The sequence below is a fragment of the Lipophrys pholis genome (genome assembly GCF_963383615.2).
Source record: "Lipophrys pholis genome assembly, chromosome: 6".
NCBI classification, from domain to species: domain Eukaryota; kingdom Metazoa; phylum Chordata; class Actinopteri; order Blenniiformes; family Blenniidae; genus Lipophrys; species Lipophrys pholis.
Window position 1 is genome coordinate 30796035 of NC_137629.1, and position 15499 is coordinate 30811533.

Consider the following 15499-nt stretch of genomic DNA (forward strand, 5'->3'; position numbering starts at 1 on the left):
GTGTAGAAAGTATGAGGCTGTCATAAATAATTGTAATGTAAAGAGTGTAACCACAATGCTGTGACGGCATGTCCTTCAACAATCTGGGGCTCCGTTTAAACTGTGAGCACTGCAATAGACACGGACCCAAAAATACACACAAACACACACACACAAACCTGTGATGTAACATGTGACGAGCCGGTTCTCCAGAGACACGTCAGCGTCGGCGGTTGTCATGGTGACGATGGGCTGAAAAGGCATGTGGTTCTCCTCCACTGAGCCGTGGTACACCTCCTCGGAGAAGCGCGGCGCGTTGTCATTCTCGTCCGTCACCATCACCTCCACGAGCACGCTCGACGACAGCCGCACGTCGCCACCGTGGTCGTTGGCGAGTACGTGGAAGCGGTAGAGCCTGGTCACCTCGCAGTCCGTCTCTCTCACAGTGGTGATCCAGCCACTGTCTCCATCGATGGTGAACACCTCATTGATGTCCAGGGAGTGATCGGGAAGAGACTCTAGGCTGTAGGTGACCAGTCCGTTGCTGTCCGTGTCCGGGTCATTGGCGGTTACCTGGCAGCGGACACCTGATTGGTCATTGGGTTTCCTCAAACTCAAACAACTTAAAATAAATACGCTTTGGACATTTTTCACCTTGGATTTCTTCTCAAAAAGACTGTATAGCCCTTGTCTGATCTCTGATTGGCAAAAACATTACTGTGAACAATAGGTGGACAGGTGGACATGCCCATTCGGAGCCTCCACAATTAAAGCACTGGGCAGTTTCCCAGGTATGACCAAGGACTTTTGAAAGTATTTTATGCAGTTTAGTCTCCCTGGATACGGTATACTATGGATGCGTATTGCATTCAAATAAAAAATTTAAAAATCGGTTGTTTTTCTGAATTTATGAGATAATTAGCTCATAATTATGAGATAAAATAAATTATCATGAGATAATGTTTTCTGAATTTTTTTTAAATTGGCTCTGTTGTTCTGCATTAATAGGACAGTGGTGTGTTATTCCAAGCAGAAGCTCTGCGAGACTGCAATACGCTTCCGTAGTATACACTGCAAACACTATCTATTTTTTTCTCTGTCTCTCTGTACCTCTCATTGGCTTATGTGAACACAGCTGGTTGTTCTCACCTGGATCACTGTGGTTCCAGCAGGCAGGTTTTCAGCCAGGAATGCTCTGTATGGGCTGGCATCAAATACCGGCTGATTATCGTTCACATCCTGGACCTGGATGCTGACGGACACCAGCGAGGCCACATCTGTCCCATTGTGGTTCCCTTGGGCAATCACGTCTATCTGGTACCACTTGGTCTTCTCGTGGTCAATGGTTTTCTGCAACAGCAGGGTCCCACTTTCTTTGTCCAGGCTAAAGACTTTGTCTTTGTTGCTCTCCACCGTGTTTCCGTTTACTAGGCTGTAGATGAGAGGCATGTCCGAGTCCGCCCTCACCGAGCCAATCTCATACCCCATGGGGACGTCCTCTGCAGCTGAGAAGCTGTATAGCGGCTCGGAGAACTTGGGGAGAGGAACATCAGGGGGAACCACTTTGAGCTGAACAGGGACGGTGGAGTTATAAAACGGAAGGCTGCCGTCTCTAGCCTTTACTTTGAAATTGAAGATCTTGTTCTCCATGCCAAGCAGGCTCTCTTTGACGCTGACAACTCCGGTGAAAGGGTTGATCTCAATGACATCTTCTATGACCTCCTCGGCTTCATCCACAGTGTAGGTGACGTCTGCGTTTTTGCCATCGTCGGCGTCATAAGCCATGATCTGAATGACGGGCGAGCCTTTGTTCACGGTGGACTGGATGGAGACCTGGTACTCAGAGGCTTTGAACTGAGGCACGTTGTCGTTCTCATCTGTGAGGATGATCTTCACCGTGCAGAAAGCCACTCTCCCGCCTCCGTCCTTGGCCATCACTTTGATTGCAATGACTCGCTGGGTGGGGTTTTCTCTGTCCAGCGGATGTGTGGTAACGATCTGTCCATCTCTGTGGATCGAAAACTTGTCCTCAGCGAGCTTGTTAATGATGGTGTAGTCCACGCTGCCATACGGCCCGTCGTCTGGGTCGATGGCTGCCAGGCGGATCACACGAGTTCCTGCCTCTGCATTCTCAGCCAGCTCCGCCTCGTAGACGCTCTGTTTGAAATAAGGACTGTGCCTGTTGCTGTTGACCATGTCGATGCTGACGGGGGCAGTTTTCTGAAACACCCCATCAGACACGGCCACAGTCAGGTTGTACTGGGGGTCTAAGTTCTTCCTGCAGACGTTGGAGAAGGAAATTATCCCAGAGGATTCATTGATGTTGAAGTAACGTCCTTCATTCCCTGACAGAATTTTGTACCTGAGGTTATTCTGGTCAGTGGTGTCGGGGTCTGAAGCTTGGATTTTGATGACGATGTGACCACATTTTGCCATTTCATCAACTGTGGCTTCATACTGGGAGCTGACAAAGTGTGGAGGATTGTCATTGACATCTGTGACATTCAGCAAAACAGAGACCTCACTACTGAGAGGTATGAGCCCATTGTCCATCACTTTGACTTTCAAGGTAAAATGCTTTCTGCTTTCATAATCCAGCACTTGTTTGGTTACAATCCATCCAGTCTTAGGGTCAATGTCAAAGAAATCTGTCTCATCCTCCTCTGTTTTAATGAGCTGGAAGGCCAAATCTTTGTTTCTACCAGAATCTCTGTCGGAGGCAGAAACCTGAATCACAGAAGTGCTGACCGGGAGTCCCTCAGCAACGTTCATACTATATGTTGGCTTTGAGAAAAGTGGTTCATTATCATTCACATCCTCAACTTCAACTTCAATAGACGCCTCCGAGAAGGCTCCAGTAACAGAGTCAGTGGCTCGGACCGTGAGCACATGCATCGTCTCACTCTCATAGTCGAGTGGGTTGGTGACAATCAATACGCCGGTTTTAAAGTCAACATGGAAGTGCTTGGTAGCATTTTCCTCTTCTAGGTTATAGATAAGTCGATAACCCTCAGGGTTCCTGGCCTGGACATGAAGGATGGTGGTGAATGGAGGCACATTTTCAGGGACTTTCAGTGGGTAAAGGAGAGTCTGAAAAACTGGGTTGGTTCGATTCCTGACTTGGATGCTGAGCTGAGCAGTGTTGCTCAAACTGGGCTCACCCTCATCTGTAGCTATAACTGTCAGCACATATTTATTCAAGGCTTCAAAATCAAGTGGTCGTTGAAGTGACACATCCCCCACATCAGGATCGATCCTGAAGAGGTTGTAGTCATCCTCCAGTGAGTACATGATGGTTCCATTTTCTCCCATATCCTGATCGATGGCGGTTGCCTGGTACAGAACATCTCCCGGTTCTGTGTCTTCGGAGATCACCATTGAAAAAGGCAAGTTCAGAAACTGTGGAGGGTTATCGTTGACATCATCGATAAAAACTTTGACCTGGGCTGTAGCCGTTCTGGGAGGCGTCCTCATGTCCTCCACCTTCACCAAAATGTCGTAAGCGTCTTTCTGTTCTCGGTCAAAAGGAATACCAGTATTTTCAATTACGCCGGAAGTTTGCGACATTGTAAACTTACCCACAGGGTTCATTATGGAATATAAAACAGGCTCATTTAAAAAGCTACCCATGACCCTGAGAGCTAACAATGTCTTCACTGTTTTCAGATTTTCGTGGATGCTGGTTGAGTACACCTGCTGCTCAAACCTGAGATCGGTTGCCGTCAGGTTCGTTGCATTTATTGTGACTGTTGCTGAATCTTTAAAAAGGCCATCAGAAGCTTTGACCACCAGCTGGTAGGATGGCCTGAATTCAGAAATGTTGCTCACGGTGATGACTCCGGTGTCTGGGTGAACTGAGAAGGCATTGTGAAGGTTTCCTTCGGCGATGCTATACGACACTGCCGAGTCAGCGTCATGAGCAACGACTTGCCCCACCTCTGCATGCCTGACAGCTGGGAGGAGGACCAAGTGCTCATACAGGCGGTTGGTGAAATGTGGCGGGCAGTCATTCTGGTCGAGGATGTGAACAGTGACCTGAGCTGGTTCCACAGCGAAAAGCGCCGGCTCCCCGGAGTCCTTCACCTGCACCGAGAAGTGATACCGAGACCTGGTTTCAAAGTCTACTGGTGAGATTAGAGAGATGGTTCCTGTACTGGAGTCAATCTTAAACACTTTGAGGGCATCTGCCTCCAAGATCTCATACACCAGCAGAGCGTTTGAGTCCCGATCTGCGTCCGAGGCCTGAATGACTAACGGAGTGTCCCTCTCGCCCATCACCATACTGTTAGCGGGAGCCGACTCACTGATCCGACCCACATATGCCTTCTGCTGAAACACAGGAGCATTGTCATTCTCGTCTGTCACATAGATGTAGACCAGTGTCCGGGACGAGGCACCGCTCGCAGTGGAAGCTGCGACTTTCAGCTTGTAGGAGTCACGCTCCTCAAAGTCCAGGTGCTGCAGGGTGGAAATCAGCCCGGTTGTGGGGTTGATGTAAAATATGCCATCTGGGTTTCCGTTCTCTATCTCATAATGAAGTGCAGTCGGGCTGTAGGCCGACACCGTGACCACCGGGGCACCCGGGGCGCTGAACTCGCTGACCTCAGTTAGGTATTCATCAGGAGGGAATGATGGGGGGGTGAGGTCGGAGACGTGGATGTGGATCTGGACAGAGCAGAGGTCACTGCGCTGAGGGAAACCCTGGTCTGTGGCCTTCACTGTCAGGTGGAACTGATCCTGAGGCTGAAGGTCCAGAGGTTTGGAGACAGTGATGGAGCCAAGCTCCGGGTCAATGGAGAAGACACTGTCGGTGTTACCTGCCGGAGAAGAGGAGAGAGAGACATTTGCAATATGAGGGGTTTTATCTTTCCTCCATCCAGATTCACAAGGCTTTGCTATCAGGTTTAAAATCTGGAGACAGAATTTTTTGGGGCCGAGCACAAAAACAAATCAACAAACCTTTCATTTTCAAAAATGAGTCATATAATAAAAAAAAAGTAAAACGTGAATATAGTGCAGCAGTTGGTAAAGTGAAGATGGGGGAGAGGTCATGTGCTCACCAGAGAGCAGAGAGTAGCTGATGTCAGCATTACTTCCCGTGTCCTTGTCCAGGGCCGTGACTCGGAGCACCAGGGACCCTGCAGGGACCTGATTGGAGATACTGGCCTCGTAGCGAGGGCTGAGGAAGGCGGGCGAGTGGTCGTTACAGTCCTCTACGTGAATCTCAACCTTGGCAAAGTTTCTCTTCACGGGAATCTCCTGGTCACGCACCTGAGCAACAGCGAGGGAACAAATGAGAGGGTGAATCTGCAGGAAGGCAACATGCAGTTGCAACAGACAGTCCTTATTGCACATTGTACCCGTGACTCTGGAAGATCTGCAATGACTGAATGTGTCCAGTTCTAGGATTAATTTAATATCATCCGGTCTTGTCTGGTTCTACTTATGACTGAGTGGATTTCACGCTCTTTGGCTCCAGTGTGTGAACTCATGCTTATGACTCAGATTGTTGAGTCCAACTGAAGAATATAAAACGAGTGAAACTCAAACTGATGTGAGAATCAAGATAATTACACAGTGTGACTCAACAGTGACGAGAACAAAGAGAGGCAACAGGAAAAAAAAGTCAGTGTGACAGTTGAAGGTTTTTTTTCCCTTCAGGAAGTTAAATAAACGTTTGACTTTCTTCTATTTATTTAGTGCGTTATATCAAATTATAGATAATGACAGGGGAATAAAAAACAATGAAGAAAATGAAATAAATGGAAAATTATGTGTCTTTTCTGTGTGTTGATGGTTCTCTACTTTTCCGCTCCTTTCTGAAGGCGGTTTTTTTTTTATTGACGTTTTATTGACTTGCATTCTTTTGAATTGAGCACTTTATGTTCATACTTTCCCCTTGTCACAGGATTCTTTTTGTTTTTTAAATGATGTTTCATTTTCATTTTCGCTGTTCAGTGTGTCATATCCAGAAATTTAAAAACGTGTAAACTGTTTCATGAAATACTTTCCTGTTTACAAAAGGAACAAAGTTCTGCTTGTTTAAAGTGTTTAAATGTATAACGCCTGATAAACATATACCACTTTTATGCAGATGACATACTTCTGTATATTACCATTTAGACATAAGGATTTGATTAAAAAAAATGTCTCACCATTGAATTTACCAATACACACATTAAACAGTCTGTGGAATTTGAATCTTCCACAGTTCCAGGCAATAGGAAACTTGGAAAAAGAAAAAAATATATCTATATCACCTATAAATAATCAGCTGCACGTTTGCAGAGTACTGACTGCTAGAAACGGTATATTTCCTACTGAGGAAATCTTTAAACTGAATCTCTGGGAATGGAGGTTGCAGACACGTGACTAGTTACCATAACGATGAGCGTGTGCTTGGACATGGTCTCGTAGTCCAGCTCCTCTGTCATCACCAGGACGCCGCTCTTGGGGTCCAGGTGGAAGAGCTTGGCGCTGTCCGGGTGAAGGCTGCTGTGGATGGAGTACACCAACCGGCTGTTGGCATCGGCGTCCTCAGCACTGATGTGCAGGACATCTTTCCACAGCGCCGTGTCCTCAGGAACCCTCACCTGGACACAGACAGGAAGTGAGGACAGAAGAGTAAATAGTTCAAGTCTAAGATAAATATCACATCTCTGACATGCACGAATCACGCAGAAACCCTAAAATCACCTTGTACAGTAGCTTCTGGAAGACAGGGCGATGCTCATTCATGTCCAACACTCGGATGTAAGCCTGCAGAGGAGGAAGAGACTCAGTGAGAGACATTATACCAAACATGACTCAGCAGAGCTTCACATGACTCAGCAAAGCTTCGCTTGAACCAGCAAATTTTTATCTGAGTCATATATTTCCCCATATTTCTTCTATTTTCTTTGATGTGTTACTTGTTCGGACACTCTGTTTACTTCTATGATCTCAGCCTAATTCTGTGTCTGCATTTAGACTGTTTCAGCACACAGTTCGCCCTCTGACCTGCGTGGTGGCGCTGTGGTGTCCGTCGGTGACTCGCACTGTCAGGTTGTAGTTGGAGCGTCGGGCGGCGTCCAGCCTGCGAGCGATGGAGATGGTTCCTGAGGTTCTCTGGATGTCAAAGTCCTTGTCCTCATCGCCGCCTGAGGAGAAAGACATTGAGGGAGGAGGAGGTGAAAGGGCCGTAGGACTGGTCTCCACCTGTCAAAGCAAAGCCTTCAGGTCATCTGTCTCACACTGGATCTGTGCTGGACGCCCTTCACTAAGGAGTCTTAGAGGAGCAAACTGATCCTGGTTCAGTCCAGGAGCAGAAACAGTTCCTCAGTGACCGGCTGGTTCACACTGATAAAGATGGAGGTCAGTGAACCTGCTCTGGTGAAAGCAGTTTGTGATGCTCATCAGCATGCTGGAGGAAAAACCAGCAGACTGAAGAGCAACACATCTGAGATCATCCATCACTGTCTGATGCTGAGACGCCCAAAAGGACGAACCAAACCCACAGAAACTCTCCAAGTTGACATCGAGGTGGAGGAAGAAAATTCAGGAAACAATTAACGAATGACTTTACAGACCTGCTTTTAATTTATAATGTCTCCTAAATTACATACGCTTAGGGAAATTGATAGGATAAATTCAACTCTTACTGCAATGGTGAGTTTGTTACAATACAATAAATCAAATTACTGATCATGTGTATCCTGATTACATGGTCAAACAATCCACAACAGGAGAAACTCCATGTTATCTGCTCATATAACATTCACAGATCAGAAATCAAGAAAGCGGGAAAGCGTCTTATTAAATAAAGCAATATGTGTTTGAAAGTGACTGACGTCACTCCGACCATCTGTTCTCTCTTTTCTTTTATCCTCCACTCCTTTCTTCTACCTGTCCTTCTTTTCCTCCTGTTTTTATTGTCTTATGCGCTCTCTCTCTCTCTCTCTCTCTCTCTCTCTCTCTCTCACTCTCTCTCTCTCACTCTCTCTCTCTCTCTCAGTCAGCCTCATGTTTAGACGTGACGAAGGTAAAACCCATGTTGGCTCAGCCAGATGGTGTTTATGAAGACATCCACCTCACACACACACACACACACACACACACACACACACACACACACACACACACACACACACACACACACACACACACACACACACACACACACACACACACACACATACAACAAACAATATTCTACAAAAACTGGTCGTTCTTCCATAAGCGTATTAATGTTTATGGTCTTTACATCATTTGTTGTCTTGATTTATAAAATGATGACATTTATGTGCAGATTTATTTGGAGCTTACTTTTGAACGCTCGGTCGCTAAAATTAGCACTTACCCAACCAAACCAAAAGATTACCACCGAAAACGACTACAATCTCAGCATAAAGCCAATTTTATTGATGCAAAAGTGAAATGGCCCAAAGAAAACTTCTCCTGTAGCTGTTGCATTATGTTTGTTTTTTTACAAAGTCACCTGACACCATAGTTTGGAGGCTAAATTTGAAAAAAAAATCTATTTAAAAAGGGAAATGTGGTCTTTGTCATTTTCACAGTGTGCTCGGTGGTTTGGCCGGATTGGAGCCTCTTTTGTCCATTTTGTCCCTCTGGCTTTATGTCTCACACTCCTAATCTGGACCAAAGACGAGCAGTGAGACACAAGAGAGACCTGGACATGTATTCTTGTCAATAACTATAATTTTCAGACAAAAGTGAAATTTGACTGCATCTGTGTGTCTGTTTATGATGAGAAGAGTCGAGATTACAATCACATCAACGTCAAAGTTTCTGTTTTTGCACCAACACCCAATTTACCGCAATCTCTTTCTAGTCTGCGTCCTCGAGCAACTCCCCCCTGCTGACTGGAGAGCCTCTCCCTCAGTCTGAAATGTCAGCACGTCTGACGAATTCAATTAGACACTCAGACACTCTGAGGGTTGCTTTAAACCCGTCACCGTGTTGAATAACTGTTGACAGGAGGTCGGTCTCAGTCGTTGAATGTCCGCCACCCTTTACAACAGGAGCAGGCGTTTCTTTGAGGTTTCCTCTGAACTCGTCCTCTCAGAGCGGAGGGTCAGACCTCCTCCAGCAGGGGGCGGTGGCCTCAGGCCCTGCAAGTGAGAGACCTCATCAAGTCCAGCATGGACCCCTGCCGAGCAGAGATGAGCTGTGTGGATGCTACGTCCCTCCGCCGACAGCAGAGGCGGCGTCCTGCCCAGCTCTCTGATGATTCTCATTCTGACACTGGTGTTTTAGGAGTCACAGCAGCTGTTTCACTTTTTTTTTCTACAAGCTAAAGAGGAGTTCCAACCGAGAGCTGAGGCAGACATACTGAGAGGACAGAGAGCAAAACAACTAAATCAGATAAGATCTACCAACGTCTCCATCGACCACGTTTTGAGGTCCCTTTACACGACAACGGTGCTCGTTGAAAACTGGAAACGCAACTTTTTGAAAATGGCTCCAAAGGTGGAATTTTTTGAAAACACTCCGACTCTGTGTAAGCAGCCGAAAATGCAACGTTTCTCTGAAGTTGTTACTGCTCATGCGCACAACAGCCAAAGTAAATTGGTCCTTCTGCACATGCTCAGTCGGTGTTTAATAACAACAATGGCCGCCTCCAGAGTGTCAAGACTCCCAGTACATATTCTCCTGGTATTTGTCCATATGAATGTCCATGACCTCACAACTGTTGCTGTTGAGCGCATACTGTTCTCTTCTATCATGTGGCTCGGCATGCCAACTTCAGCAATTCTCCCATTTCCATGGAAACAGACATCGTTTTCAAAATGTTGCTGTGTAAAAGGGAAACTTTTCTGAGACAAAAACGAAGCATTAATCACACTAATCAGGGCTCTTCTTAAGGTTTAGTAACCACCTGATATACAAGTAATAATTAAAGTATTCTTGAATGTTGAGCTGATTAGTTTTTTATCCCTCCAAGAGGCTTCTGATCAGTAACCTGATATAAAATAGTCATTGAAATGAATTTCCAGTGAAAATGGAGTTCAGTCATTTCCTGTCGAGTGTGTGTGTGTGTGTGTGTGTGTGTGTGTGTGTGTGTGTGTGTGTGTGTGTGTGTGTGTGTGTGTGTGTGTGTGTGTGTGTGTGTGTGTGTGTGTGTGTGTGTGTGTGTGTGTGTGTGTGTGTGTGTGTGTGGTTATGTGCAGTTTGTCTCTGAGTTGTGGTAATGCCGGCTCGTGGCCAGGCGACCACAGAGGAGCCACCGGGAGGAGCGCCGGTCCTCCCTGAGCTCCCACCTGCACACCAAGTCAACCTGCCAGGCCCAAACACCGAAGCACCGTCACACGGCTGCAGTCCGCCTCCATTCAATATGTTTCTTTTAGGTCTGAAATGCCTCCGTCACAGCGGCAACGCCGAGGACCCAGAGGAGGAGGAGGAGGTGAGGGGAGGACAGCTGTCCCTCCTGCAGCCACATGGCAGCTGATGAGAGGAGGAGCGCTGCTGTTTGATCCCTGAGAGAAACCTCCTGCTGACACCCAGACCTTTTCACTGCTCTCCCTCTCTTTCTCCAGATCAGACGCAGACGATCTTCGGCGATTCGCCATTTCCAGTTTTATCCCTGAACTCACAAGTGAAACTCTCACCTCACTCTGAGCGCCAAAGTAACTTTTACAGGGTGTTGAATTATTCTGTAAACGGTGTCTTCTGTGGCTTCGACAGTAAGATAAAGTTCTATAAACAGAAAACCTTCAGCTAGAAATCTGTACCACTAAACAAATGAATGAATGACTGAACATGTGAGTGAATAAATGAAACAATAAAAGAAACAAAAAGGTAGAAATCTCTAAAAATGAATAACAAAAATGTAAAACTGCAAAAAAACAACAACATATAGAGCTCTATATAAAGGTAATATCCAGTGTTTTCTTAATTTTGGGGGTAAATAGGTTTTATGGCTCCAAACATTTCGTTCAAAATTGATAGAAAATTTTCTTTCGGTCATAAATGTTTAACCTGTAAAAGCCAGCTCTCATATTCTATCAGGGTATTATTCCACATTTTGGCTTGTTATTTTAATCTTCATCATCTTATTACCTGAACTTGTGATATTCCAACAAAAATCACAAAGTGAAAACCTCCAACGTTCTCACCTACGACGTCGAACCACTTCTGTCGCGACGTCTCCGTCATGATGATCCCCACCATGTGGGTGACGGGCTCCGTCTCCATGACGGCAAAGGTAAAGTGCGGCTCCTCGAAGGTGATTGGCTCTGAGGAGGGAGGCGGGAGGGCGATCCACTCGATGTCGAGGCGAGCGGTGGAGGAGCGTGACGGGCTGCCCTGATCGGTCGCTTTAATCTGGAAATAACGAGAACAAGTGGCTGACTTAGTTTAATCTCTAAAATGCTCAATTTTATCAGATCGCAGCTTAAAAAGTCACATTATACCTTAAGACTATTTAGAGTTTCATTATACCTGATGAAGTTTTATCGTATTATAACATAAGGATGTTATTTTATGATAAAATGGTGATAAAATGTTATTTTATTTATATATATATATATATATATATATATATATATATATATATATATATATATATATATAACATTTACATTTGCATTTATTTGACTTTCTTCACTTTTTCACATTAAACTGTTAAATTAGTTCATAAAACCATGTTAGAAGGTAAACCCACAGCACTTTTTTGAAACCGAATCAAATTTATGAACCATTATTTTATGTTGGTTTCTGTTTACCACATTTCAAAGTAAATGTATTAAAATAAATTATTAAACTTTATTGTCTTAAACATAAAATGCTCACAGTAAATCGCTCAACTTTAACGCATCATGATGTAAATCTCACGTTATATTTGCTAACGTCATTATGTTTTTATAATGAAGTGTTGCACCTCAATACATTTTATTCCAAAAGTGTAAATATTGTGCAAAATGTTATAACGTTTTCTTGCTATTGGTTATTTTTCAGCGCAGTTAGCTTTAGCGGCTAATTAAGCGCTGTCAGCGTCAGTAGAACCGATGGAGGACGGAAGATGAGGATCATCACTCGCGTAAAGATGAGACTTGAACTCACCGACAGGATGCTGTAGTTCCCGGGCCAGAAGTCGCCGTGTGACGTCACCACGCCGCTCACCGGGTCCACCTGGAAACGCTGGTCGTCGCCGGCGTCCTGGAGCTTGTAGGTCACCACGGCGTTCAGGCCGTCGTCGTCGTCCCGCGCCACCATCCTGCACACCTCCGACACGCCTGCGCCGAGCCGCTGCTCCGGCAGCCGGACGTGGAAGAGCTTGTCGGTGAACTTGGGTCGGTTGTCGTTGGCGTCCAGAACTTGGATGACGACCGTGGCGGTGGAGCGAAGCGACGGAGATCCGTTATCGGACACGATGACCTGACGAGACAAGAGTGAGGCTGAACACAGGCTCTGATCCGCGTATAGAGATACATCCCATAATATAACTAGATATAGATGTTCATTTTTCATCACTTTCACCTTTTCAAACTGTCAACTTTTCACGGTTTACACTTACTACAAATAAACTGAAAAAATTACGAAATCATTTTTCGGTGAAAACGTTGTACACCGGGGCTTAACGCCAGATAACGACCCACGGTGACCTAGTGGCTGGCGCTCTGTCCTCGTGGGTTACAAACTGTCCTCTCTACATGGATCGGCACGGGCTTGTTGTCCCGCAGAACAAAAACATGTATGTAAGGTTAATCGATGAGCCTAAACTGCCGTAAGGTGTAATGAGCGAGCATAAATGGTTCAGTCTGTCCCTCTGTGTTCACCCTGTTTCAGTACGGTGACCCCTGCTGCCCCCAACTGGACAGAAGACGGATGGATGGAAGAGACTGTGGTGTGTTTACTGACGCTGATTTACGGCCTCACCTCGATGCTGTGCTCCGGCTTATCCTCCCGATCCAGAGCGGAGAGAGTGCTGATCACACCTGTAACACACACGCACACACACACACACACACACACACACACACACACACACAAACACAAAACGCGAGAAGTGAAAGTGTTAGTTGCACCCGAAGAGAACATGAAAACAAAATGTAAAGTGCAGCTGTTAAAGTTGTTGTAGGTGTGTGTGTGTGTGTGTGTGTGTGTGTGTGTGTGTGTGTGTGTGTGTGTGTGTGTGTGTGTGTGTGTGTGTGTGTGTGTGTGTGTGTGTGTGTGTGTGTGTGTCAGCTGCAGTAGCAACAAAACGGACGACATCTGAACAAACAAACGGGGTTGTGGACGTTTTTGCCACCTGTTGACGTGTGTGTGTGTGTGTGTGTGTGTGTGTGTGTGTGTGTGTGTGTGTGTGTGTGTGTGTGTGTGTGTGTGTGTGTGTGTGCGTGTGTGTGTGTGTCCAATAATGACATTGGGAATCGTTCAAATCTGCACTCAGAGCAACGTTTATGCAGGAATAACAAACCGAATGTTACAGCGTCCGAAGGCGTTTTATGGATTAATAAGCTATGATTCATTGGTCATAATGAAACTTGGAGTCATGTTGATACTTGAAAACACGTCTTGATAAAACAAACCCAACGGAGTCGTGCAGAAGTCCAATCTAATGAAACATCACTGATGCTGTTTCTGGTCGTATTAAAGCTGCTTTTCAGTAATAAAAACTACATTTTGATAATCTAATAGCTTCAGTCATATTCTGACATTCTTGACATGTTATACACTTTATCCTTAAAGATTATGCACTGTAATTTGAACTAAAATGAACTATTGAGCGCACCTGAATATAAGCCGCACCCACCAAATTTTGAAAGAGAAAAAAGAACGGTCGGATTTACGTGATGCACCTGAACGCATCACCCATGTAACGTAAAAATCCATAAATTAGCCGCATCATTGTTCAAGCCACAGAGTTCAAAGCAACTTATAGTCCGGCAATTATGGTATTATTTTTTTTATATATATATATATACTTTTCTGCACATGCGCAAGTAGATGGACAGTAACAACAACAATGGTAATTACCATTACAAATAAACAAACAACAACAGCAACAGCGAGTGGCTCCTCATGAAAGCCACATTGTTTTCAGTGTTTCGTCCGTTTCCGTTTAAGCGAGCAAAAACTTTTTAATGTGTTTGTTGATCAAACACCAAATATTTTAGAAGTAAAAGCGGAAAAATTATGAGTTTCAGTTTTCAAATTTGCCCACATTAAATAAAAAGACTTTTCAGAGTTTCACCAAACTGCTTCCTGTCTTGTCTTGTTACGTTAGTCTGAGTCTCATTTACTGACACTTTGCATGTCTTACAGCATTTTAGTCCCTTAATACTCTAAATACTACTGAGAACTCGCTTCCTTTTTCTTTTAAGTCTGCATGTAAGAAATCATAAAAAGCAAATCTACAATGTTTATGTTTTGGTGAGTGTCCCATAAAAGGTTAATGTGTGTGTGTTGCAGGTCATCTTGTGTTTCCTCTGCTCGTGAAGAATGTGAGGATTGTGGACTCTGAATCAGAAGTAAAAGCTGTTCTATTTGAACAAGCGCAGCCTGAACATCTCGGCCGGCGTCCTCAGAGGCAGCTTCTGTCTGCACCCTGAATGGAGGGTTCAACTGTGAGTGGAGGAGCCGCCAGGGGTCATTTACTCTATTCACAAGAGAGCAAACAGGACCCGGTGGCGACGTGACGAGGACACGATGAGGACGTCACAAAGCGTGCGGCAGTCATCAGTTGCAGAGCCGGAGAATCAAAAGTGACGTCTGCTTTCACTGAGCGGAGCTGCTGCTGTCAGAAGGTGAATGGAGCTCAAGCTTCCTCCTGTTTGCTCTGTGGATTCACAGCCACACAGGGGGGCGGAGCCTCAACCCGACCACCTGAACTGGTGAGGCCGTCATGAACTTCGACTTCCTCGGACCACGTCTGGTCCCAAATACACACAAAGCTGGTTCAGTACAAGTGTAAAGAACATTTAAAACTAGTAAGACTCAGTGGAAATGTGGGGAAAATGCAACTTTTTAAAAACGCTCCGATTTCATTGAAACGGGAAAATATGAAACTTTTCTGAAAAGCTGCGTGTTTTATATTTGAGCGTCACTCGTAACAGCAATCTAATGTCATCGTCTGTCCGTACCAATGTCCTTGTTTATAGCGTATTGTTCTCCCCACACATGTATATGAGGTGTCATTTAAAAAAAAAAAACCAACAGCACCACCTCATGGCCAAACATGCTCACTACATAATTTTCAGCATTTTCGCTGTTTCCGTGTAAATCGTTTTTTAAAACGCTGCAGCGTAGAAGTGAAACTTTTCGGAACTGAAAACGCTAAAACTCTTGTTGTTTTGTTGTCAGTTCAAAGAGTTTCCGTTCGGGTTTCGGCAATGTTCAGTCTACGCGCTGAGTCATGGTTAAAGACCACCTGAGTAATCAGCGTTAAAGGCTAAGGTGTGCTAATCACAAGTATCTGCGCCATTAAAATGTAAATCAAGTGGAACATTCCGGACAGGTACGGCCTTGTTAGCACACACACACACACACACACACACACACACACACACACACACACACA

General features: G+C 45.2%; 1 protein-coding gene across 1 annotated transcript in view; it reads right to left on the bottom strand.

The window, feature by feature from the left end:
- Positions 1-15499, bottom strand: part of fat2 (FAT atypical cadherin 2) — a gene marked incomplete at its 5' end in the record, with an annotated part of 60267 nt that overhangs the window by 34249 nt on the left and 10519 nt on the right. Inside the window, 9 exons of the mRNA XM_080465961.1 lie at positions 159-552; positions 1129-4796; positions 5040-5250; positions 6360-6572; positions 6676-6738; positions 6979-7118; positions 11094-11301; positions 12040-12354; positions 12856-12914. Of these exons, the coding sequence (XP_080322087.1) occupies positions 159-552; positions 1129-4796; positions 5040-5250; positions 6360-6572; positions 6676-6738; positions 6979-7118; positions 11094-11301; positions 12040-12354; positions 12856-12914 (5271 nt within the window). The remainder of the gene's footprint in view (positions 1-158; positions 553-1128; positions 4797-5039; positions 5251-6359; positions 6573-6675; positions 6739-6978; positions 7119-11093; positions 11302-12039; positions 12355-12855; positions 12915-15499) is intronic.